Raw genomic sequence first — 27,074 nt, 5'->3', positions numbered from 1 at the left:
CCAAAATATTCATTTCCTTGGTTATTATATACTCACGTATCTACTTATAGATGAATGCAAAAGGTGGTTTGGGCTCGTGTTTGTAATCATGGTGTGGCACTCTCTTTCCCGCTGGCTGTATGTACTAGAATAGTAGCTGGGCATTGGCACGGTGAGGAGTGTAGCTCATCTCGAGCTGAACTTAAAAACCTGAATCATGGGAGGCAATTGGTCTAAGAATGAAGAAAACATGTCCATTTCAGTGTATGACCGTAGTTGTGGTTCTATTCCCAATGCCGGCATCAAAATGAATGAATCAAGGGATAACTCATCAGCACTTGATGCAGTGGCAAGTATGCCTGGTCTCATTCTGAAGAGAGGCGCTCATTAGACCAGCAACCCCTGGCGATGCCCTTATTGGGAAATCCCAGTAGAGAGGGGACAGGAAACGGGAATAGTAGAGCCAGTGGGAGAATGATCCGTCATTTGAGTTCTTCAACTGGTGAAAACAGAATGAAGTGCTAATCACCTTGGCACTTGATTTTCTTTTTCAGAGCTTTGCTTTCGGTAATCTTATTTTCTTTGAATATAGGGTTACCTATCCTAAATAATTATTCGGACAATTCTTTTAGTTTGACTTCAGAGTGGAAGGACGCAGGACAAGAGAGTAGGGCTCAGTATTTGTTTTTGGAGCTGGAGGTAGAAGTGGCACCCTGCCACTCAGCCTCACCTTAGATAATCTTCCGTTTTTAAGGTTAAGATTCTCACCACACTGGCGGTCTGGTTTTAGAAGCACGAGGATAATCCTGATGCTGGAGGCTCACATTTGCAGTCCTAACACCTCAGGAGCCTGAGACCTGAGGACTGAGGTTCGGAGTCCACTTGAGACTCTTATCCCCAGTTAACCAGCCCAAATCCGGAAGTGGAGACATGACTCAAGTGGTAGGATGGCGACGCTGGTTGGCAATCCTATTATACTTTCCCATTTTGTCATCTTCTGGCTTTATTCCAATGACTGTCCCACGCCTCTTATCTTGCTGTGTCTCTGAAAACTCTGACTTATTTCCAGCCATTCATCTTCTTCATATTTACTTTGAGAGTGGAAGTCGTGCTACAATAACTTTCTTATTTTCCTAACACTCTATGTACCAATCCACATGTCTGTCAACTCATATCACTGTGGTTTTCCTAAATCCAAGGCCAATGCTTCTACTTGTGATCTGAATGCTATCCCATCTTCTCCAGGACCTTGCTTCTGCAATAATAGTTCTTTCTGTTCTTCATACCAGATTGTCTCTTCTACAAGACTTTTAACTATGTATGAATAAGCATGAATGTTTTCTATTCCAAACAAAAACACATGGACACACTTCTTCCTCAAGCTAATGTAATATTTCTCTGATAGTTGTTCTAGATTCACAGTTATTTGCCATTGTTATTTCTCATCACACATTCTCTTCTTGAACACACATGAATGACCCTTCCAGTCACAACTCTGCCCTATTTTCTTGAATTTTTAGAGGCAGTCAAGACAGTTAATCATCCTCCCTTCTTAAAAGTAACTATGCAATGGGTACATCATCTATTTCTTCCTAGCAGTTTATTGTTGCTCAGGAGTGTATGGGTCTTTGGGGTTCACAGGAACTCCTGTTTACTGCATGGTTGCATGCTTCTCCCTAGATAAGCTGGCTTTGCTGCCATAGCCCGGGCTCTTCCATGCTCCCATTGGCTGTACTGAGTGGGGCTATTACAAAGGTAGCATCTTTGCCTCCTCTGATCAGCAGTACTCAGCTACCTCTGTCTATCTATAAAGTATAGAACTGATGGCAACTTTTGGCTATGGGTGTGTGTGTATGTGCTATTACAGAGAAAAATGCATTGTCTAGAGTTCTGTAAATTGTTACCATTTTGTTTTTATATGCAGTGCAAATGTGTAAGAACTTCATAGAGTCATTTCATTTTGAAGTGATTGTGCAAAAGATCTGAACAGAAGTAGAAGAGAATTTAAAAGATGGTTAGGTTATTTCATCTCTAAATGAAAGCCTGTGTGACCAGAAACAATTCATTTGGGATAAGTACACACACACACACACACACACACGTGTGCGCGCGCACGCGCACACACACACAATCAGTTTCTGGGTGACAGAGAAAGTTCTCACAGGTAGGTGAGTTATCTTTGAATTACAGTAATACATTCTCTCAGATGTAAATAAAGTAAAACCTGACAGCTTTAGCATCTATGAGAATCTGAGAGTTCTGGGAAGATGACTCATTCATTTACACAAAGACCCAGTCTGCCAACACCCAATTCTCATTCTTCCCTTCCAGTCCTGCAGCAGCTTTCAGTGTTTCTAGACTGCTCAGAGCCCCAGCCCCTTCAGTAACCCCGAGTATTGTACAGACTCAGGAACTTATTAACCAGGGGATTTCAGGCAAGATATTTAAAACTTTCACATCCAGAAAACTGACGTTTAGTTTTCAAGAGACAAAAGCCATGAAGCTAAATCTGCTGATGTGTGGCAAATGACACGGCTCTGCTTTGCAGAATGCTGTTTTCACAAGATAACTTTTCAAACAGGCAGTTTTCTTGATGGTGTTAGATACCTCAGCTCTGCAGGAGGGAGCAACAGAATTCTCTAAATCTGGGTCCAAGCAGGGCTCCTCCTCATTTCTCATTTTAGGGAGAATACCTACTCTCCTTAAAAGTAAAACAAAACCAAAAATAAAGCAAAGAAAAAGGAGTAAATTAAAATGGAGAGGCAGTGCACCAGCAGCTTCTTTTTGTTCATTATGAGGAGCCAGCTATCTGTCTTGTAATGGAGAAACCAAACATATAAGACAAAGAAATTAACTTGGTTTATTTGTTCAAAAATTTGGCAAAGTTAAAAAGACAAGTGGAATTCCAATTTGCTTCTACTGACATAATGTGAATAAAATTGGATTTTGTTGTTGTTGTTGTTATTGGTTATGGGGCCTGAACTCTGGGCCTGGGTGCTGTCCCTAAGCTTTTTAGCTCAAGACTAGTGCTCTACCATTTGAGCCACAATGCCACTTCCAGCTTTTTCTGTTTATGTGGTTCTGAGCAATCGAACCCAGGGCCACATTCATGCAAGACAAGCATTCTACCACTAAGCCACCTTCCCAGCCCCATAGCTACTTCTGATCTATGAAAAATCTTAAACTTTTGTTTTGATTGAAATTAAATTTGTCTTCATTTATTATTCTATTATTTAAACACCAAAGGTTTTTAAAATTTTTTGTTTTATTGTTTGTACTGGCCCTGGGGCTTGAACTCCGCGTCTGGATGCTGTCTTTCAGCTTTTGTGCTCAAGACTTAGTGAGCCACAGAAGGAAGAGAAGAAAAGAAAGAAGAGAAAGGAAGAGAGAGGAGAGAGAAAAGGAAGGGAAGGGGAAAGAAAGAGAAGGAAAGGGGAACAAAGAAAGGGAAGGAAAGATAAGGGAAAAGAAGGAAGGTAATAGAAGAGATAAGGAAGAGAAGGAAAGGAGATGAAGAGGAAGGGAAGGTGAAAGAGAAGACCATGGAGCTGACATTGATGTCACATCTCCAGGTTGAAGCCCCACGCTGTCATTCTTCCCTGAGCAAAGCAAGGTAAGGCCCTTAGACTGGTTTTTGTTTGTGGTGAAAACACAAATGCTTCCTCCACCACTGGATGGAACCAGCTGATGCATAGCGCACTGCACTTTGAACTGTCCATGCACGTGGCCTCTTAGTACTTCAGTTAACCCGGAGAGACTGAGCTAGTGATGTACTGATTTGGTGTACCTGGGAGTTCACTCCTTTATCAACACAAAACTTAGTGAAGTATCTATGCTGACAGGTTTTCTTTATTGCTTTCTTTGAAAAATACACTCTTAAGAGAATATAATCCGGTTGGTTGGAGTTAGGCAAATGGAATAATTGTGAAATACATTTCCTTTAAGAGGATTATATGACCTATCATGACTACCTGTCTTTCCCTCACTTTTTCCCTGTCTCTTCTCTCTCCTCTTTATGCAGTTTTAAATTTGTTTGTTTTTTTAAACAGCAGTGATATCTTATGGTGTCTTCATTGATTTATGAATTAAATAAAATCATTGACCTGTTTAGTTGACATGTATACAGGAAACATACTTAAGTCCTTCAGAAATTGTAGTTTACCAACCACACTTATGAGCACATAGTCTAAACAGATAAAAAGAAATTGAAAAAGAAAGTGTCTTTAACTGGCTGTCCTGCATGGTTTTTAAATGTATGATAAAATGCTATGCTGTATTCTTGACTTGCTTCAAATTAAATGACAAGGTCATAACTATTACCATGAAAGATTCCATCATTTTATTCATGTATTATCTCAGTTCCTTGGTGTGAATTACATCACAAGGAAGTTTGCAGCTATCTGGGTAATTCCATATTACATCTCCAGTTGTTTCTAACACAGGAATGGAGCTCTGATAAGCAGAAAGTACCCATACACCACGATCACACACTGTAGTGTGGCTTTAGCTGGTGGCTTTGAGTCTGTAGTTCACATGGACTTCTGGTTTCATGTCGCACACGGCGCTGAGAAGCTGCTTCATCACACTTTCCATACACTGGTTGTAGCTTCTGTTCAGTTCCTGTATCTTCCCTTGTGTTTGCTCTTCTATTTCACTGGCGAGGTCACCCTGAGAGCCCATTAGCTACAAAAACAACAAGAATGAAATGCATTGTCCTGTACTCATGTTAAACCATGTGGTTTTATAATCTATCCATTGGTGATTGTTCTGTGGTGTAGATATTATGCATTTTTTTTAACGAGAAGGAAAGCTCTGTTGTCCTTTCAGAGAGCAGAAAGGATCACCAAGTGCATGCATGTACTCTTACGGGACATATAAACTATCACCCCTTCTGAGAATCTTGTGATGCAGATCGCTTACCAGTTTGCAATCATCCTATCATTTTTCTAAAATTATGTTTTTCATGGGTTTAAAACAATTTCTGCTTTCTCTCTGTATCTTTCAAATTATTTACTTTTGGAATTAAAAGTCTGGAAAATAAAGTTAGAAGATACCGTTGAATCCACATTTACTGTGTTAAGGAGATGTCACCAGGTTTTCAGTCATTGGTCTATATTATGAACTCATTTCTTCTTCAGGAAGAGGCAGCCATAATATGCTGTCTGGAGTAATTTTCATGCCTAATTATTTAAATGATGTGTACGCACACTTATACAGTGGTTACAATCTTGGGAATTTTAATATATATTGATCGATGTAGTGTAAATCTCCCCAGGAATGTTCACAACTTAAATGACTTCTGCAGAGAAACACCTCAAAATCATCACTTCCTAATTCATCTCCTCTGTAAACTCAGCCTTTCTTAAACATGAATTCGTAAAGGTTTCATTTGTTTCTTCTGTGTTTGGGCAAGATATGCCACCGAGGTAATCTAACAAACTCCACTAATGATTGACTTCTTTGTCAGGGCTGTCAGACCGTTAGAGCTTCTAGAATCTGATGATCTCTCTGGTCCCTAAGGCTGACATCCAGTGCACGTCCACCCTGAGACCATGTGGGTGTAGGTCCTGTTCTGTTTGCCATCCAAGCCACAGAAGCACTTCAGTGCAGAAAAAAAATATTTTTGAGAAGATGCAGCTCCTGAAACACCAAATAACTTTTACAAAATGGCATTTTGTCAAGTGGATCTCCAAGAAGCGGGTATCTATGGACCAATTTCCCCTTATTAACTAGTTTAGGAGGAAACTGCTCGCAACATCAATGTGCCACAAATCTAAATCTTTTTTCTTCTAACTTTGGTGTCTTGAGTGGGATTCTATCATGCTGAAAAAAAATTTCCTCTAAATTCAAAGTCTTAAATGGTAAAATACTAAGAGTCCAAAACTGTGGTGAAATTGTGGCCTTGGCTCAGTTGATATTTGCTGAACCAAAATGTCTAGATATTCCAAAGACCTCAGTATCTGAATTCTACTGTTCACATTAGGAGAAACCTGTTATCCAAACATTTGGGAATCTATATAATATGATAATTGGTAACTCTGGAACATGTCTTTAAACATTTTTGTCTAAGGTGTCATTTAAGAGCTTCTGTGTTAATGATCAGAAGTTCAGTGTTGAGGCTGACTTGTAGCCCTACAATCTAGTGCCTAATCATGATTGCAGGGTCATCCAATAACTTGCCTTAGAAGTTGTTTCAGTGTTCCAATGTAGGGAAGATCAGGGCTGCATCTCTCACTCCTGCAAGCCAAACAGTTTTGGACTCTCAAATTTTGATTGCGTCAAAGACATGATTCAGATTCAGTAGCAAAAATATAACAAGTCTTTATTGTGTCCAGGGAAACCATGATCAATTCTTTCCACTGGATGCACAGTGCATCTGACTTTGACTTGTATTCACAAAAGTTGTGCACAACCTTCTGCAGGCCAGATTTCTTTCTAGTAAGAAGACGATCCTATATTGGGTAGCGATATACAACTTTGAGAAGAAATATTAGTCGATGTCTAATCTTAATTGGGATACTTGCTTCTGATGATAAGTTAGGAAACTTGAACATATATTAAGAAAAGCTACAAAGCAACCACAACATAGAAAGACACAAAATTGGCTTCCTGGGTCTCCTCACAGGCCTCCTAATTGCTCTGGGTTAATGATGACAAGACTAAACGGCACAGTGTAAACGCCTGACATATGGCGGTCATGCCAAGGAGAGAAAATCTGTTCTAATGGTTTTACAATATGCTTGAAGTAGCAGAGGCATAAACGCCGTGACTTTGCTATGTGAGCTTTGGATCAACTGACTGTAAAATTGTCTGAGAATTGAATTATGAGAGGGATGAAGGTTTTTAATTATTATCCAGAACAGAATACATCTTGAACCAGATTTCCATCTGATAGTATCCTTCTGGAGAAATATTATTTTAAGAGTTTGAACTCAAATAATATTTTAAGAGGTTTAACTCAACAGAAATTATGGTCAGTTATTTTATGACTTGAAAATAGAAATAACTGTTATATCAGAAACAGCCATGTGAGATCATCAGTGCTGGCTGTGGTAGGAGGAGGTATAAAAGATGTCCACATACAAATGTTTATCCATCGCCATTAATGCTTACTATGGGGCAGACGTTAGTTTAAGAAAATGATGGAGGGAAAAAAAAACCCTTAAAGATTCTGGGTATTTTAGTTATTTATCATGTGGAAGGAGAGAGCTAGAAGGGAAAAATGTAATTATGTGTTAGATAGGAAAAAGTGCATAGGAGAGAAACAATGGTTTACCACTCTGCTTTTAAATGAAAGGCAGTTTGAGAAGCTGAGGACTGAATACAGAGCAAGGGAATACAAATGTGTAAAAGAGAAGAGGCTGGCAGAGGCCGAGCAAGCCAAGGGCCTGTGGCATGGGTGTGTTGCATCTGAGGAAGAAGAGAAGTAGTGTGAAAACAAGGAAAGGAGAAAAGGATGAGAAGCATAGCAGGAGCCAGAGAGGCCGTGTACACGAGCATGCGTTAGGATTTCAGCACTTCTTTTTCCAAACATGGATAAGAAGAAGTTGTTTTTGTTAACTGATCACTTTATCTGAAGGAGACTATTTTTTTTTTTATTAATTTGTTTAAAGGAAGCCTCCTAGAAAAGTATTTTCTACATTTTGGTCCAATTTACCTGAACCTATCTGCCTGAATACCTTGTGTATTACCATTAAAATAACACACAAGTTGTAAAATAAAGAGTTTTTTCACACTCCCGTCATTTGTATTTCAGTGTCAGGCTCCTGGATAGAGCCATATTTATATTTGTGATGGAGTAAAATTGCATTGATTTTAGTTATGACACAGAGACTTTGATTATTTCTACTTCTTAGTCATATTCAAACAGGGGACTGAGGGTGTTGTCACTGAAAATGTCATGCATTTTTTTTTATTGTACATGACAAATATTTAAGAAATGATGGCACAGGAAAAAAGTGCCTCTTTACATTTGAACCAGACTTACTGAATGGAGGCAGCTAGTGCAGAGGAAATCATAAGGAAATACCAAAAGGTCTATCGGTTTCATTTTATTTATTTATTTTTTACTAGCTGTCAACAATCTCTGTCTTCAGATTTGTGTTTCTACATCCAGAAACTTGGCCTACCAAGTGCATTCTCTATCTTAGCTTGAGCATGGTTTACTTCTTCTACCAGTAAACATTACTAAACAAATATTCTTTGAAAGTTTGCTTACTCTCAGTCACCAGTCAGTGTCAGGAATGGTTGTTTAACTGATTCTTACAACTTTTGTATCAGTGTATAGGATTTTTAAAAGTACATATTATTATATATTGGACACCAACTCTTGGTTGACCTTTTTTTTGCCAGTCCTATACTAACTGTATGCATATGGTACAGTTTATGCTGCATAACAAATAACGTTGGCTTTCTTGCCTACCTTAGACTGTTTCAATCGAAATTGCTCATCGCTCTGCATTTTATACTGGTCAGTTTCTGCCATTGCCTCTTCCTTAGCTTGCTTCAATCTTTTCACTTTTCCTGAAAATTAACAATGACAGAGAAAGAGTAATATTTTTTCATTAATAATACATGGAATTGCAGACTTGGCCTTTTAAAAAAAAAAAAAAAAGGTGAGTTTTCCACTTTTTGAGAATTTTTTTCCCAGAATGTCAAACTTCATTAAAACAAAATACCAGTATTGAAAATGTTCTTCCTTTTTTTTCCCTACTGGATTCTTCAGAACATGTAGATGACAACTTTCTTCCACACTTTGCATATTTAGATGAGATGCCCATCCATTTCTTCACAGCAGCAACAACCAGGGGACAGATTTTAGCTGTCACTTACCCAAAAGAAAGACATTATGTGGTCAGATTTTCTATCCTGATCTGGTGCCAGGAGCCTTTCAATCCACACCAACTGGGTTCCATTTAACACTGGCACATCTCCAGAACTGCTACAGACACACAGCTCAGACTCTATCAAAATGACACAATTTAAAAAAACATTTTATTGGGATTTTTTCCTTACCATTTGTTACTCTAGGATATCTGATTAAGCTTTATAACAGGATGAAGTAGACAAAGTAGAGGTCTTTTTTTTTTGTACTTGCTTTCTCTGAGGGGGGAACTTGAAAGTGGCTATAAAATCAACTGGTTTTAATGGTTAGGTGATTTAGTTTAAGTTCTTTTATTAAGAGCAGAGGTGTAAGGCTTAAGCCAGCGGACAACAAGGTAAAAGAAAATCTGAAAAAAACCCCACACAATTCTTTGTTCATGACTTGTTTTTTGATAACCAGAATAAATCTGAGAGGTTGTAGATTGATATTGTTTCTGTGCCTCCACTTAACTTTTGCATCTTGGAAGATAGGTTCCAATGCTTTGTAATAATTAAAATTTTAAAGAAACTCTGAACTGCATCCTAGTTCTTCTTTCTCTTAATCTATTGTCCTTCAATTTCAGCATGAACATAATCATAATATATGTTATCTATAAATATGTAATAATTGATGTCTTATTCTTTTGCCCATTGTTTATTTTCTCTGATAAGGTGTCAAGTGTTTGCTTATACTTTTAAACTAATTGTTACATTAAGTGGAATTTGAATTAGGTAAGTGGTCCCCATTAAGCAGCATTAAGAACAATCAATATAAACTTTTTATCAATCATTTGTCTATAGATTGCTATGATGTAATATAAACTTTTATCTGTCATCTGTCTATATATTGATGTATCTTTGTAGTGTCTGAGTGTGGATTCTTCCTGCATTTCTATTCCTGTGTGGAATTGGTTGCTTGAATAGTCATCAAATATGTATTTAGAAAAGAAGACACTGAGTTCCCAAATGAAGCCTGTTTCTTCATGCCTGTCACCCTTAAGCTGGGTACCCCTTCCTCAGAATAGATGACAGGCTGCCTCCATTCTGAACTCTAAGGTGGGCTGGAAGCCAGTGTCTTCCTCCTGCTTGAGGCTGAGTCGGACATGAAAGCAACCTTTATCTTTTTCCCCTCTAGCTAATGCTTACTACTGTTGTGTAAACTTGGATTCCTTCATTCTCTGCAGCCCTGGCTACTCTGGCCACAGACACGTTGTATTGGCAGAGCTTCTCTGTGGCTAGAACACAGAGATGAAATGTCCTCTGTCATTCCCAGTCCCACTGTCTTAAACTCAGGACCTGGCCCTCTTGCTGGGCTTTTTCACTCAAGGCTGACACTGTACCACTTGGACCATACTTCTCACATTTTGCTGATTAATTGGAGAGAAGAGTCTCACAGACTTTGCTTGCCTAGGCTGGCTTTGAACTGGGATCCTCAGATCTCAGCCTCCTGAGTAGCTAGGATTAACAGATGTGAGCCACCGGTGCCCAGCCCACTCTCAAACCAGGGCTAATCATTAACAAGACATAATTATAAAATGTTAAGGATTTCCACTTTCCTAGTCATAATGAGTTGCACTATACATGATTATTCTATAAAGTAAATCACACAAAACATCATTATACTCCTTCTTAATTGCATGGTATGTTAAAAAAAATACTAGTTTCAAAGTCAGGAATCTTTACCACATAAAACCACCAATAAAAGGAAAAAAAGCCCGTGTCCCCTACCCCTGAGCAGAATCCCTGAGGCTGTCTATTAGCTCCATCACACAGTGACAGGCTCTGAATGTGTCTGTGAGTCCCTGTGCCTGGCACCAGTCACCTGCTGGTTCTCATTCAATTAACCAGGCAAGCCACAGGGAAAGCGCTGCTGGCCTAGCAATTTTCTGGACAGACTCCGTGGCTGCCGCTGTGTGAGAGCCTGCGTAGGCTGCATCGGATTGCTTCCAGAGGAAGAAACGAAGCCTAAAGCTTACTGTTGGGTCAGAGGTAACGCAAAAACGTGTGTCAGATCTACTCATTTTAACCTCTAGCTTGCTCCTCTCTCTCTGTAGACAGATGGACAACCTTGAAATCCTACCTATAAGCATCCTATCCTATAACCACCCCCCCCAAACAAAAACCAAACCCATAATTGCTGCCCTCCAAAAGGGCTTCATATCTTTGTTTATACTTTGTATAAAACAAGAGACCAAGTGTTTTATACAACAACTGAATGGATAGTTACAGAATTCCCTCAATGACAGCCAGGCTTGCCAGGCAGATGTCCTGACCTGTGGTTTTGGAAACATGTTCATCTCATGATGATCTTAAATCATGCAGTAAAAGGGACTATGAAGCTGAGCACTGGTGGCTCATGCCTATAATCCTGCCTACTCTGGAGGCTGAGATCTGAGAATTGCCTTTCAAAGCCAGTTTGGCAGGGAAGTCTGTTAGACTCTTTATCTCTGATAAACCACCAAAAAAGAGCTGGAAGTAGAGCTGTGCCTCAAATGGTAGAATGCCCGCCTTTATGAAAAAGTTAAGGGACAGTGCTCAGAGCTTAGTTCAAGTCCTAGTACTAGCAAAACAGAAACACTAGAAAACATTCCTACTCTCTAGATAGCTAATATGTCAGCTAATTAGTCATGCAAATCAACAGTGGAATTTGTACTAGTGTATAGATACCAGCCATCAATAATTTTCGAGTCAGAAAATCACACATCTTTATTTCTAAAGCTACACATACTCAGAGTTATAAGCATCTTGACTTAATAAATTCTCCCTGTAAGTGGATGTTTGGTTTCATGAAGATACGACTTTTAATGAACTAATAAGAGTTGTTATATTAGAATTTAATGCCCCTGTCTTATAGGTTGTGTAGACCTGTAACTACTTCCTCTTTCTTTATAGTTCACAGTCTCACTGGGTATTTATAAGTCTACTGGGCTTCAGTTCTTTGTGTCAGTAGTATTGACATAATATTCTTGTCTACTGCTGGTATTTGCTAGTATTTAAACCAACATCTAGACAAATCTGTTACCATTTTTAAAAGGAAAATACAAATAGAGGAAAAGGACATGAAAAATCACACCAATGTGTTTTTCTATTCTGCTGCTTCATGACCTGACTCTCTGTGCACAGCCCTGCCTACCTTCCGTGTCTCAGTCACAGGAGGCCCGAGAACAGAGCAGGGGTCCATGGAAGCCCTTTCCCTGGCTTTTGACTGTTGGGAGAATTCCACATACCTCTGGTCCTCAGTCTCCTGTTTCCAGCCCTTAGGACGTCTCTCCTGGATCGGGTACCAGCTCTGCTGGGTTCTCAAGCAATGCTCTTTTGGGGACGGTGTCAATAGTTTTGTAACCTAGCATACAAATCCTGCTACCATGTTCTGAAATTCTTCTATAACAGTTACCAAGGTGAATCACTAGGATTCTCTCTAGCCACTTTTCCTTCTGCTTAGTAAACAACAACAACAAAAGCCAAAATAAAAATTGACCATGCACTCTCCAGGCCTACTGAAGCAGACATCTGAGATTCTGACTTTGATATAAATGGAGTTAAGAAAGAAAGTGAAGCTGGGTGCCATGGCTCACACCTGTAATCCTAGCTACTCAGAAGCTGAGATCTGAGGATTGTGGCTCAAAGCCAGCCCACACAGGAAGAGCTATAAGACTCTTACCTCCAATAAATCACCAGAAAACTGGGAGTGGTGCTGTGGCTCAAGTGGTAGAGCGCTAGCCTTGAGCTGAAGAGCTTACAGACAGTGCCCAGGCCCAGAGTTCAACTGACAAAAAAATGAAAGTGATATAGTTTTCTTCCATACTGTGTTCTTATCGATCCGTATTCTGCCTTGATACATATATACATATATGTGAGATCTATCTATATCTATATATAATATATATCAAATGTATGACTTTAAAATGAATCTTTAAGTGTAAACTGAAACTGTTTTTCTGTGACAGTCCTGGAGCTTGAACTTGAGCATTTGTGCTCAAGGTTAGCACTCTACCACATAATCCATGGCTCCCCTCCTGGCTTTTTGATGTGTAATTGGATATGAATCTCACAGGCTTTCCTGACTGGGCTGTCTTTGAACTGTCTTTGAGATCTGTTAGGATCACAGGCGTAAGCCAGCAGTGGCTGGCAAAAAGCAATCTTTTTATAGATACATAAAGATGATTCACTTATTCCTCTGATATAAGAATTTCTTTTTTAATAGATGACTCAGGAAGGGCTTAGGTCTACTCATGGTGAACACCAACATGTCTCAATTAGTAGGTACCATGTAAGTTCTGAATGAATGAGAAGAACTTCTGAATGTGAAGGCAACTACAACCAGTCAAGGATCTAGTAATTCTGTGTCATTGCAGAATGCTGAAATAGAATGAGTGTTGTAACATAGTTGTCTAAACTGGTAACTAGGAGCCGCAATTTGCATTCAGTAAATATTGTCCTTAAGTCTGTGCTTTAAGACACTGAGGTTTTTCTGTCAAGCTGTGTGTAGGGGATAGTTGTGGAAAGTCAAAATATTTTCTAAAATATTCTAAAAACGTGGGCTATTTGTGATGGGTGGGTGAACTTTCTGTTTGAATATTCCTGAACCAAGATATAGTATACTATGAAAAAAAGGAGCACATACACACCTTAAGTTACTGACAAATAAACATTTTCTATACAAGTGATACAAGGTGTACTTTTCAACAGTGATTGATGTCTTGGGTTGTCAACCCAAGACAGCTTAGTCAGAGACAAAGATCATCTGGAGTTTGCATTCATTACGGAGTTGACCCATTGCTTAACTCTCTCGCTGGATGGAGAGCACAGGTGTGTCCGCACGAAGGCAGCTCCTGTCTCCTAAAGCTTTAAGGCCACGATCTGACCACTTAGCCCTTGGCCTCTCTGAAAGCTCGGGACAGTCCATCCCCTCCGCAGCTCATGGGAGGGTGAAGACCAGCCCCAGCCCTCACAGGGAGTGTGGTTAACATCAGAGTCGAACCTGGGGCTTGTGGGACCCGGAGGACCATGGTAGTCTTGCGCATCTCGCTCCCCTGTACCCTTCGTCACAACCCCCCAGGGGGGGCACTTACTCTTCTTGGCGTCCTCTAGCTTGTCCTTGGCCCTTTTGTCTGCTTGAAGGAGCGGTTGGATCCCCTGACACTGGCTGGCCATGGTGCGTCGTGCCGAGTCCGTCGTCCCTGTGCAGTCTGGGAAGTGGAGGATTCCACTCATCCCCTCCAGCGCTCTCCTTGTTGTGCCAACAGTGAACACAGAGCAGTTTGTTCCGAACTGGCCTGGTCAGGTCACACGGTTGGGCTCCAAGGTGGAACCCAGAAAAACAAGTTTAGTTGAAAAACGAGGAAGTTGAGTCCTTTCTGTTTCTGCCCCTGTTAGCTCTTATGTTAGAAATGAGATGATCTGAAAGGATGGTTGGATCTACTGGCAAAAACATGAATCAGAGACTTGTTAGAATATTGTTTTCCCTCACTATCCAAGAAATACTGACTTGCTTATTGAATTTATCTCTCTCGTCTCAAGATTTTTTGGTTCAATCTTTATCCATGCAGGATTCGTTGCAAGTGTGTGTTTCCAGTGATTCACTTATTTTCGTGGGACAAATTTATTAAGATTTTACTAAAAGGGTGATTTCCTAGTTTAGTGCATGGAAGATGGACGAGCCATCTCTCTTTCCAAGTTGTCAAGTAATGTGAATAAGAAGATTGTGTGTGGGTCTTTAGTTGCTCTCTCACAATGTTTTGTTGAAGTTCCGAGGAGACTGTACAGTAACTAAATAATAAAGGACGTCATAACTTCAGGTTGTGGGGTTGTATAGGTTATTGATTATTATTATATAAATAAGTTACTTATTCTGAATTATCTTTTTTTTACAATAGAAGCCAATTTTTGATGTGATCTTTCACATATAAAAAGCAGCTTTTTTCAAGGATAGTAATAATTTTAAAGAGTACTGTTTACTTATAACCGAGGTTTTGTGGGTGTTCTTTAAATGGTTTTTATTATCAAGGAATTAGTGAACAACAATTTCTTCTTCTATTCACTAAGAAAGTAACCAGTGGTGTACCAAAACCTGGGTATGCTACTTTGTGAGTTAAATGTGTATTTCTATAATTGTTTGATCTCAGAATTCTCACCACACATCTCTTTTGAAGGTACCTTTGTACCAGTATACCAAGAAGATACATGCGTCGCCCTGATTTACCAGTAAAATAACTACAATTCTTATGAAGTGAGGACAAAGTGGTAGTGGTCAGAAATCTATGTCATGGAAAACCTGAGTAACAGGACCAAAGTCAAGTGTCTCCTGAACAGAAGAACTGAACTCAACTCACAGCCAATGATTGTATGGTCATCCCCTGCTCCCTCTCTTCCCAGAAACCATTTTCTTCTGTACTTTGGGTTCTCCATGAGAAAAAAAAAAGTATGAAAACCAAGATTATCAATTGATATTTTACTCCCAAAGATTATCAGTTGACATTTCACTTTGTACAAAAGTGCTAGCACTATAGATCCATGAAAATGCTATCTTCCTATCACTGTGACAAATACCTGATAAAGAGCAGCCCAGGATCAGTTGACCCTCTTGCTTTGGTCTTTGATGGCGAATCGTGACAAGATCACCTAAGAATTTGTGGTCCATCCCAACTGCTTTCCTTATGGCTATGATGGGAAAAAAGGGAGCAGAGGCCAGCCAGCCCTGTGTAGGCCACACTCCTGGGACCTAAACCTCTTCCTTACCCCACCACCATCTTAATGGTTCTGACGCCTCTCAGTAACACCCAGGCAGAGACCTAGATTGCCTTGAATACTGGCCATTCCTCCTGGGGAAGAACCATTTTAAGCCCTTTGAATACTTTCTAGCCTATTTATTTGAAATCACTGGCTCTGTTCTTGCTACTTAATCTTTTTCTGTTACACCTGGAAATTAAACTAAATAATAAGCTTCTTTCATTGAAGGCAAAGTTGATGTGGATGATTTCTATGTGCTTGGCTCTAAAACAGTACAAGTTACTGATGTTATTACTTGTTGCTTAGTATTAGTGTTTATTATGCTTACTGGATAATGTTTTCCATTTTTCTAAATGATAAATTGAGCATTTAACTATACAATTTCATTAAAATTCATGGAGTAGTAGATTTTTTTTTCAAACAAGATGGTTACATAGTCACAGAATTTTGCATAAAGTGTAAGAACCAGTACAGTATATATTTAGGTCTCTCTTTTTTATTCTTTTTCCTAATTTTTTTCTTTTCTTAAAAATTTAATTTTATGATCAAGGTTGTCACATACAGAGGGTTTGGTATGGGTCCTGGGACTTGAACTCGAGGCCTAGGTGCTGTCCCTTGGCTGTTTTGCTTAAAACCAGCACTCTACCACTTGAGACATAGCTCTACTCCTGAATTTTTGATAGTTCACTGGAGATAAGAATCTTGCAAATTTTCCCAGGCTGGCTTTGAATCTCCATCCTCAGATCTCAGCCTCTTGAGTAGCTAAGATTACAGATTTGAGCCACAAAGTGCCTCCCCATATTTTATTTTATTAATGCAAAATACAAAAAGTCACAAAATAATAAGACCTCTACAAAAGATTACAGGGAAATACCTCCTACTTGTACTCATCATGAACCTGAAAACTTAGCTTTGAATGTTTTCAGTAGCTGTAATTATAAATTTAGCAACTTTTCAGTATATATGTTTTTTGGTTTCTCTTTTTTGAAGTTTCATTTCTACTCAGACTTCCTCCTACCTATCCTGCCTCTAATTACCCATGTATGTTTCAGCTCAACATATGATCCTTCCTACTTCTGCCTTCATTGTTAGCCCTCAAGTCTGAATAGTAGCGGAAAATTAGATTAATTCCTTGTTCTCAGGAGGCCTAGATCTTCTAGTTATCTTCAAACTGCAAAGTTCAATCTTTGAACAAAACTTTGACATGTTCTGGTTGTATTAAGTATCCTTCTTTACTATAGCTATACTATATACATAGATTATATATTAAATATACAATCATACTATGTAAAAATATAGGTGACATATTGCGATTCTTCTATTTCTTATCTTCATGATTAGGTAAGGAAATGACTTTCCTTATTCTCATCGCTCTCCTCCTCCAATCTTCTCCGCCCTCTGTCTCTCTCTACCTCTTGCTGAGTTATTGTGTCTTCAATATGAAAAGCACTCCTCTTAATTTTCCTTTGCTCCCACTCTTCCTCCCCATCCTAGCTTTTATTGCCTCCCAAGCAGTTATTCTAAGCCTGCTTTCCATGTCTATTCCGAAAGTGGAAACCTTCCAGTTCCCCGGGGTCCTAACTACATCCTCCTTACCTTCCACAGGCCACATGTGTATCACCACACGCACACCTGTCACAAGCCTTTTCTCCAGGTTTGCGTGCTAAAGGAGTCCAAAGGAATCTTATTTACCTTGAGAAGCATAAATTGGATTCTGCCACAGATTCATTTGAAGAAACAGGTCATTTCTTATATCGAAGGGACATTAGCTATTATGATGACAGAAAGTACAAGTGTAAAAATATTTTAATTAAGTATGGTAGATGCTTAGTGCTAAGAGAAAATACTCCTAATTATGGAGAGATCATGCCAATTTTTCCTACTCTCAGAAGAGATTTTAGAGAATTTCCACCTTTCTTGACTTTCTTGAAAAAGCTTTCCTTTTTCCCCCCTTGTTGCCTGCAGAACATGACATTCGTGTGTACACTTACTCAACCAGAAATGCTAAATACCCATTCTGAGCTACACTGACCAGTGATGGCAAATCTGACTGTCCAGTTCAACTTAAGGGCACAGAAATTACTGTAATGGTTAGTAGACTATGGGGCCTGAAAGACAAATTTCAAGTGTAGTAGATACTGAACTGTGCAAGTGGTAGAGGGATTCCATCTTGACTATATTTGTCATTTCCCTTAAGCAACAGAAGCTTCATGCTAGGTGCCAATTTTGTACCCAGATCATAATAATGAATGGTCTCCTCATCTCTAGTGAAGCTGACTGTTGTGTTTTGGGGAGTATAGGTTGTACGGTGATGTCTAAGTGGTTCCGATTTACAGATGTTGACTAGGGCTATTTGCGTAATACCCTGTTTTATTTCTAATCTCTGTTCTGCTACCTTGAAGTTCTGCTAGAGTATCAGAGTATCTCTTGGAGAGGATGGAAGATAAACTCCTAAATAGATGGTGTTTGAAATAGACAGTGTTATCCTATCTGAAAGGATCACTCAAGACAGGATTGAAGACCCTTTGAAATCTTGTGATCTTTAATTATCTTGAGTTTGATCATAAAACAAACAAACAAACAAAAACCTATGTACAAACTAGGCACTAGTGCCTCTTACCTGTAATCCTAGATACCCGGAAAGCTGAGCTCTGAGATGATCCTGGTCCAAAGCAAGCCCAGGGGTAGGATTGGTATGTATTGACTCTTATTAGTTTTGCATCATACTGCTATACTCTTAAGAGGCTCAGGAATAAAGCACTGAGGAGTCTTCATGGAAAAGAAAGAATTGTGAAGTTATTTTGGACTTTTTATACATAGCAGGCGTGAGTGACAGTGGGCAGTAGCATCCTGATGTCTCTATGGATGTTGGTCATTATTAGCAAATGGACTTACTTTCTTTTCTTTATTGTCAAGATGATGTATAGAGGGTTTAGAGTTACATAAGTAAGGTAATAAGTACATTTCTTGTCAAACTTGTTACCTCTCTCCCCAATTTTCTCCTACTCTCCCTCCCAGTTGTACAGATCATGCCCAACATGTTGTCTTGTGTATATCGCTGTTACATTAGTTCACCTCTGTTCCTTTGTCTCACCATTCTGTTGTTCCCCTTCCCTTCCCTAATTCAAATAAATGTATATGTGCTACTAGAGTACAAAAATCAAATACAGTGACAACAGGGGATAGTTACTTTGTTCCTATTTGTGCCTATTGGTGTTAAAGCAAAGAAGGCAGGAAATAAAGCAGAGAGGGAATATAAAAATGCATAGGTTTGTCCAGGATGTGATGGAGGGGTAAGGCATTTCATATCTGGAGTTATTATTAAGGTATTGATTTACTGGTTTCTTGGGATGGGGTACCTGGCTTTTGGCTGAACTAAAAGTTGTTCCTTGGAGGCTTAGGGCATCGCAAGTCTGAGGCCAGGCTGTTTCCCAGCATGTTCTTAAAGAGAACTGAGACTACATTGCACAGCATCTGCCCCAAATCTCCCACAACCCCCTTCACCAGAAACTTGAGGGAGAGGAAAGATGGGGTGGTGTTTTTTCTTCCTCCACCCTTCCCTAGGCTACTGTTTCTATGAGCCTACTTTTAGAACAGCCTTACTGCTCTGTTGAGCCTAGTTCCCTTTTATGGGTATGTGGGAGACGGGAAGAGGGAAGACCCAGTTGAACTGCCCACTGGTGGCCCTAGAGAATGCTCTGGAAGCCTTAGCAAAAGAACCTGTGGTGAGTCCCATCTTTACACACTGTTTCTCTCTTCCGAGAAGTTATCTTCCATTGCCCAATGGAAACCTGGCAAAGGCTCACATAATCCTGTAATCCTCGCTACTCATGAGGCTTCAGATTTGAGGATCCCAGTTTGAAGCCAGTCTGGGCAGGCAAGTGTGTGAGACTCTAATCTCCAATTAACACCAAAAAGCCTAAAGTGGAGGTGTAGCTCTAATGGTAGAGGTAGTCTTGAGCTCCTTACCCAGGCATGAACCCCAGAATGAGAGAGGGGAAAGGGAGGAAAGAAAGGGGGAGAGGAGGGGAGAGAATGAGGGAGAGAGGGGGAGGGAGAGAGAAGAGAGGAGAGAGAAGGGAAAGAGGAGAGGAGAAGGAGAGAGGAAAGAGGAGACAGAGGGGAAAAAGATAGGAGAGGGGGAGAGGGAAAGAGGCAAGAGGGAAGAGAAAGTTACTATGGTTTAAATGCCCCTAACAGCCCATATGCTGAGACTTCAGTCACCTCTCTGGGGGCTACTGGATGGAAGTGAAACCCTGAAGAGCCAGGGCCTCGTTGGAGGAAGTAGATCACCGAGGGGACTCTGCCTCCTCCCACTCTCTGTCTCTGTTTCTTGGTCATCATGAGGTGGGCGGCTCTGTTCCATCTCACACCCCCGACACCGGGCCCTGTCTTCTCCCAGGCCCAGCAGCGGCAATCACGGACTGAAACCTCTGCAGTGCCAAGCCCATCACACCCAAGTAGAACAGCGAAAGAGGAAGGAGAGGACCTGGAGACCCAGAGGGTTGCTGAGGTGCAGGATGACAAGCGAGTAGCTGGTGCCGGGCTGGACCCCTCTCGGTGAGCCAGTGTCCACTCCTGTCAAAGACAAGCAGTATATGACGCTCAGCTTGTCTCTATAAGATGTTTGTGTCATTATCCAGCCAGGCACCGATGGTTCATACCCACGATGCTCGCTGTTGAGGACACTGTCAGCTGGAACATCGTAGTGCGAGGCTACACTGGGCAGAAAAGTTGACTAGACCCCGTCTTTTAGAAATGTGAATTCCCATAAAAGATCTGTATTTGGTCACTGCCACATCAGGACATCCTGGATATAGGGTCCAGGATGCCATGTGGGCATCTTAGTATAAACTAACAGGTGTTGTTGGTTGTGTCCTGAAGATAACAAAACACACCGGAATTAGCAGCTTGTCTAATGCAAGTCGGCAGCTTGTTTGTGTGGGTTTGCTTTCGCTGGCTTCTGCTCCTAAACTTCTTTCCGTCGTCTTAGATGTGAACCTAAATCTATAATGAGGCTCTTCTAAAGAAAGAGACAGTGACAGCTGTGGTAAAATTGAATAATGGTAATTTTAAAAGTAAAGGGAAAATACTTCGCTGGCTATAATGCAACAGAATCGCTAAGATGTCAGACTTTTTTTTTTGTTGATTTCAAAGTTGCCTGTGTAAATAAAACTCCATCCACAGAATGCTGGAATGAACATGCAAACAGGAGTTGAATCGTTGGGACGCACCTGGTTAATATGAGTGAAATGTATCATTATCCTAATGTCTTCTGAGAACAGAGTGACTTAACCCAAAAATTTTAACCTGGACCAGAGCCATAAAGTTTTTGAACCTGGAAAAGAGATGAGTGATAATTTATCACAACCGGAAATGAATGAAGATGACACAAGCAATTTAAGGGAGAAAAAAAAAGATTACCTGATAATTTCCCTTAACTCTCAAGAGACTCTGCTGGGGTGGGTCCCTGCCCTGTGCTATATTAGTTTGCCTTATTTGTCTGACACTTTTGGAAAAGGAGGGATATAAATCCTCTCTGTGTACCTATCCGCTGTTCCCTCTGCTCTCTAAATAGCCATCAACCCTCTGTTACAATCACCAGATTACATGTGGGCTTGTTAGCTCTGTACAGACTGGAACTCATGTCTTTATTCCAGAACCCCCAAATGTCCTTGACAGATAGTAATATCAAACACTAGCACTTGATATTACTTAATACCTAACTGCAAGGATGAGCATAAGGCAGTTTAGTTTTGTTATCCTCCGGGCCATTTATCAAAGAGTTACTGAATAGTTTTTGATTTTAAAAGATTGAGGATCAAAAGAGGCTTGGCTAGAATTCAGTGTCATGCTTGGGATAATTGTGTAACATCTGTGAGAGACATCTCCTTGCCTGTAGAACTGAAGCATTGGATGTCTAAGTTACCCGGAGTCATAAACTTTTGAATTCAGTGCTGGGAAGGCAGGCCCGGACCTGTCCCTGTCCCTAGTCCATATTCAGAAAGTTTCCTAGGAGCAGTAGCCCACCCACACTTGCTCTCCAAAGAGCCTCTCCCTGCTTCTGTCTGGAATTCTAGCTTCAGATTTACTGGGAGAAATACCAACTTAGTCAGTTCTACAACCTCCCATTGCTTTTTCAGACTTTAGATTTATTAAGGGAAGCTAAGTATTTAATAAAAGACACACAGACTGCCGGACTGTGGCAAATACAGGAGTGGTTTTCCTTCTTCCTTGGCAGTGGCTGCGTCTGCTGCCTAAATGGATTTCAGTTTATGTGGCGTTCTGCTGTGTGCCTAGCACCGACCAGGAGACAGGCCGAAGCAGATGGCCCTCCTCATCTGGAAAATCCAATATCCAGTCCATAGGTTAAGGCCTAGAAGAAACTACAAACTCGTCCAAAGGAGCAGGTCGGAAAAGCAACAAGGCCAAAGGAAAGACACGTCTATTCTTCCTTTCTATATCATCTTTTGAGTTAGTCACATGAGTCTATCTAGAGTCTAAAAGGGCTTTCCTTGACAATCATTTCTCTTTCTTAATGAAGGAGAATTCTCCTCCCTTCTCTCTCCTCCCCTTCCCCCTCCTCCCTTTTCCTCCTCTCCTCTCATTCCTGCCTCATCTTACCCCTCCCATCTCACCCCCTCCTCCTCTCTCCTTCTTCCCCTCACTTCTGTCTGTCTGCCTGTCTGTCTATCTGTCTGTCACACACACACACACACACACACACACACACACACACACACACCCCTGAAGTCTAATTCTAGGCTAAAAAGAACACTAGAAAGAAAAGTTTTGGCTTGGCCAGCCATGAAAAAAAATGAGACATTTCTTCCCAAGAAATACTGTTGTACAGGAATGGTAGAGCAACAGTTGCTAGACAGGACCCCATTTTCCCTGTCAGTCATGCCTGATCTTGGTTTTTGACTTCTGAATGTGATGCACTAATACTTTGGCTGGTCTCGAACACATGGTGACCCCCAAGTGGGAGGCACAGAGGGAAGGAAGAAAATGAGCACCATGGCTGCCTGCCGCCGTACTGAGCCTGTATTGTCCATGTTGTGTGCTTAATCCCTCGCAACAGCTCTAGTGACTTGACCCTGTTTTTACTGAAAGAAACAGGGAATGTAGTAATTTTGTACAGATGGTCCAGTCTTTTGAAAAGTAAGATCACGCGTGGCGATTGTGCTGTGGGGCCTTCGTGGGCATGCCGGACCAACATGCCCTTCTCTGGGTTCCTGGAGGATCTCGCAGGCTGCGGTCGCGGGGGAGGACTGCAGTTCCCAGACCGAGTGATGCAGAGAACCTCAGAACCTAAGCTGAATAGTTTCGCAGAGCAAATGCAAAGCACATTTGTGGAGGCAGCCTGGCCAATCCCATTCAGTGGAAGGTAAACTAACACCCTCCTTACGTGGAGTCTGAAACAGAGATTCCACAGCTCGACTGTTTTGCTTTTACCGGACCGACATGGGATTGATTGCAAAAAGAGTTTGCTTGGGATGTGGCAAAATGAATCGTCCTAAGAGGATGTAGACTCAAAAAGGAGGGAACAAAGATGGAAGATAGCTCCAAGAAACATGATGGCATGGTCTGTACGCTGTAGTGTCCCTTTGAATTGAAGATTGATGTGTAAATCAGTCCATTCCTGAGCTGACGGTCGTGGGTATGGCGTGGAGCTGGAGATTACTGTGTGGCCGGAGGAGACTGCGCATGGAATTCAGCCTGGGCCATCGGGAAAGGAAATTCCAACTGTACGGGTAGAGGCACCAATGAACTACACAGAGACACGTCGCTGGAACTTTGTTAGGGGACCATCTCTTGCCCACTTGTCAAACCACATCTCTAGGACCCGACCGGCAATACATGTATCCCTATGAAGTGTTGTTTTGGAAGTAAACGTGGGAATGGAAGCTGGAAACATGCAAAGGGCACTAAGCATTATTCAACAGGGCATTTTCTTGGGTTACATTAGATTTCTAAATATATTAAGTTCTGCCTCCTCCCCCCCCCGCCCCCCCCCCCACCCCCAGTAGGACAGAACTACCCAGAACTAAGTAGAAATGTGATCACACTGGGTGTGGGCAGCCATGTTAATGGTATGCAGGGCTTCCTGTCATCTTTAGTAAGAAGGAAGTGCTGTGTGTGTGTGTGTGTGTGTGTGTGTGTGTGTGTGTGTGTGTGTGTGTGTGCCGCCTTGGGGATTTCCCACTGTTGTGTGAGTTTCGGGGAAAGGAGGGGAGGAAGGGGGGGGGGATGAGAAGCAAATAGAGAGGGTGTAGCAAGTCACAGTCGGCAGGTGAAGCCTCCGCAGTACCGGGCATTGCTCTGTTTCTTCAGGGCTGGGAATGATGGCCTTTAATTACCTGTTTAGTTTTACCCTCATAGTCCTGGGCTACCACATCTGCTTTTAATTTTCTCTCCATTACTGAAGCAATATATATTCCAGGAAGAAAATATGGGGAAAAAATGTAGAAGACAGGGGAAAGAAAATAAAACCTGCTCATAATTCTGTCATCTTACCAGAACCACTATTTAATATTCGATTGTGTCTCCTTCCAGGTCTGTAGTTTTACAAAACTGGGATGATACTCTATGCAGAGTGCTTTAGATCCATTTTCTTTCTTCCGTTTTCCAAGTGCCGGACTCCCAGATGTTCTTTACCATGCAGGAAGTCGCTGGGCAACTCTCCCCCTCATGTGCCCAGCTTCTGCCCACAGACCCGCCTGGCACTCATTGTCTTTCAGTGGCTTCCTCGATGTCTTTCTTAGCGCCCTCCATCTTTCCACAAAAATCTCCTCTTTGATTTCACATCTTAGTTCCTCTTTGCAATCATCCAGCAAAACCTCAGCCAAACAACCTCTCTGGTCCATATTAATAATCCTGGAGAAAAAAAAATACAGCTGTGCTAACTGCTCAGATGGTGCTGCTCCAACATGATGCCCCTCCTCCACATGAAGTGAGAGTGTGCCACTGGCTGCCTTTGTGCGCCGCTGACCCGAAGTCTCTGTCTTTAACTCTCATCTGGGGCTATCCCCCAACTTCAGTCATTTTCTCGAATGTCTTCAGTAAGCTCAGCACAATCCCGCTCCCCCCCCCCCCCCCCCGCTCCATGTGGAAGTCCTTGAGCCGTGTCTCCTCTCCTTTCGCCTGTAGGATGGTCTGATTGTACCTCATACAACCTTGTCCCATCATACGTGAGCAATAAGTGCCCGCTAAATAAAAGAGTGAATCAATCAGAAAAACTGACCTTCCCGCTTCCAGTTGTCGAGGGGAGGAGGCCGCGCAGCAGGACTGGCCGGAAGCCAGAGGCTCATGGTCACTTTTGTTCTATCACACTTCTCTACCAAGGCAGGCCCCCAACAAGCCAGAGGCTCATGGTCACTTTTGTTCTATCACACTTCTCTACCAAGGCAGGCCCCCAAACAGAAGACATTGGCCCCTGGTCTGACAGGGCATGATGCCATTGAATGTGTCCTATTAAACCAAGACCTTTCCCTCAGATATCCAAAGTTCTTTCATCTTAAAATAATCTTTAAATGTATACATATTGGTCACCTTAGTCCTGACATGTTTGCTAAACATTTTACAACTTAACCAGTTAACTAAATGGTTTAATTCACTTCCTCCCTCCAAATGATGCCCTGTCCCATCTCCATCTTCTGGCTTCTTAAATGTTGCACACTGTAAATGTCTCCCAAAGTCTGCATGGATCCAACATGAGAAATAACACGCGGCGATTCACAGGATTCCCAGCTGTGGGTGAAAGTTATGACTGATGTGTATTTCAATGAGTGAAATGAGGAGCTGCAACCTGCTAAGCAACGTATATTTCCAAGATGAATTTGCTGGATGGAACTCTCACTTCAAGGGTTTTCAGGCATGCATGATATTTGGAAATGTTGTAAAGATACTTTACAACTTAGAAACTCCTGAGTCCCCTACAGGTATAACCATAGGCCACAATCCCCTCACCCGAGCAACTAACATTGCATCTCCTGTGGACAACGATGAGATTTATTGAACATATTTGGAAGATATAATATGCCCCAGAGAAAGGAAAATTAATAAATGCTTATATGTCTAGAATGAGAAAAGTAACAAGGGAAGACAAAGCTTCATGTTATTTGACTCCCTGATACACCTGCTCAACCCTGCAGAGACCCGGTCCTAATAAAGGATAAATTGCAATATGAGAATTATCAGTGCACATTTTGACTACACTACTAAGGTATTTCCACATCACATAGCAGAAGGAGAAGGAAATCTTCTATTATTTATGGCAAATAATTCACCCGCTATACAATTCTCAAAGGCCTGACTTTCTGCTTTGCAACGAGATCTCCAAATGCAATAACCATCTAGAAATGCTCCGCTTCCTCCTGCAACTCACAGTGGCCTTCTCGATAAATATCTTCTTCTCCCACCAATATATGGAAAGAACCCATTCAGATTTCTTTACTGAAAAGCAGAAAGCGTTGTGAAACAGGGAGAGTAATGTATCTTCTATGAAGATAGGAAAAACAAGGTGTGTCAAGAGCGTGAGTTTATAGGTATAGCCAGGGCTGTCACCAGTGAGTTTTCTTTGCTGTTCATCATAGCTCTCGTTTATCTTCTGTTTTCTTGGATTTTGATTTCTTGGACTGAACACTTTGTATGTTCTGCACAGGAACTGAGGTAAGAGAGTTTTCAGACCTGTAGAATACAGAAAAAAGAACGGAAATCCATAAGCAAAATGTTCAAAATGACACAGCTCAGTGCCCAGCTCTCCTACGTTATTCTGTACATAGAGAGATAAAAGGACCTTAAGAAAGGATTCCTTATCAGAAATAAAATACATTCTAAGAGTTTTGACCCGCGGGGGCTCCAGCTTCATAGTTTTCTTTCAAAATATTGCTTGTATAACAAACTGTACAAATACACAGACCTCAGAGAGAAAAAAAGCAGCATTTGCTCCCTTCCTCTGAGATCTGCTCTCTATACCACCCTGCTCCAGGAGCTGCCTGCCAATTCCTGTGGCAAGACATGGAAAGCGAGGAGTAGCCCCGCATTGATTGAGAACATACAGTCTGGCTCCGAGAAGTCTACAGAATGCATCAGGCCTTAACACTGTTACCTACCTGCCTTCAATGTATCTTTGTTTGCTTACCACAGGAAAAACAATTTAATAATAGGTAGTTTACAGTCTTGCTTATAGTGGACTGGTGACGTTCCACTCTCTGGGAACTGGCAAAACTCAGCCAACAGGTTTGCTGGTTATTTATTTATTTAATAAAGTAAGCTTTTAATGGCCCATTTGTGATTGAATCCAGAATTTCATAGACTATATTACTAACTTGTGGTATAATTAAGATTCTACCAAATCTTTCTGGCTCTGTCTACAAGACATTAACGTATCTGCTTGAAAAATGCAATGTAATAGCTATTTTGTTTATATAGAGATTCTAGCTTGGAGTTTGTAAGTAAAGCTGTCAATTTAACCCAAAGAAAGAGCGAATGGAGGCAGACAA

At 41.1% G+C, this 27,074-nt stretch overlaps 1 protein-coding gene across 1 annotated transcript; it reads right to left on the bottom strand.

Annotated features, from left to right (window-relative positions):
* Nucleotides 1–4,322: 4,322 nt before the first annotated feature.
* On the bottom strand, nt 4,323–14,015 carry Atp6v1g3 (ATPase H+ transporting V1 subunit G3). Its single transcript, XM_070041470.1, has 3 exons — nt 13,914–14,015; nt 8,402–8,502; nt 4,323–4,662 (listed from the first exon to the last, which is right to left on the bottom strand). The coding sequence occupies exons 1-3, from the start codon at nt 13,993–13,995 to the stop codon at nt 4,483–4,485; spliced, it is 363 nt and encodes a 120-aa protein (XP_069897571.1). The 5' UTR covers nt 13,996–14,015; the 3' UTR covers nt 4,323–4,482.
* Nucleotides 14,016–27,074: the final 13,059 nt, after the last annotated feature.

The sequence above is a fragment of the Dipodomys merriami genome, unplaced genomic scaffold (assembly GCF_024711535.1).
Source record: "Dipodomys merriami isolate MVZ:Mamm:240054 unplaced genomic scaffold, mDipMer1.0.p SCAF_31, whole genome shotgun sequence".
NCBI lineage: Eukaryota > Metazoa > Chordata > Mammalia > Rodentia > Heteromyidae > Dipodomys > Dipodomys merriami.
This window is presented reverse-complemented; position numbering and strand designations above follow the sequence as displayed.

Excerpts from the sequence above, each read along its gene's own strand:
- Atp6v1g3 (XM_070041470.1), bottom strand. The coding sequence starts at position 13,995 with ATGGCCAGCCAGTGTCAGGGGATCCAACCGCTCCTTCAAGCAGACAAA. Across the intron at positions 8,503-13,913 it reads GCTAGAGGACGCCAAGAAGA|GAAAAGTGAAAAGATTGAAG; the intron begins GTAAGTGCCCCC and ends GTTAATTTTCAG. Across the intron at positions 4,663-8,401 it reads TTCGATTGAAACAGTCTAAG|CTAATGGGCTCTCAGGGTGA; the intron begins GTAGGCAAGAAA and ends TTGTTTTTGTAG.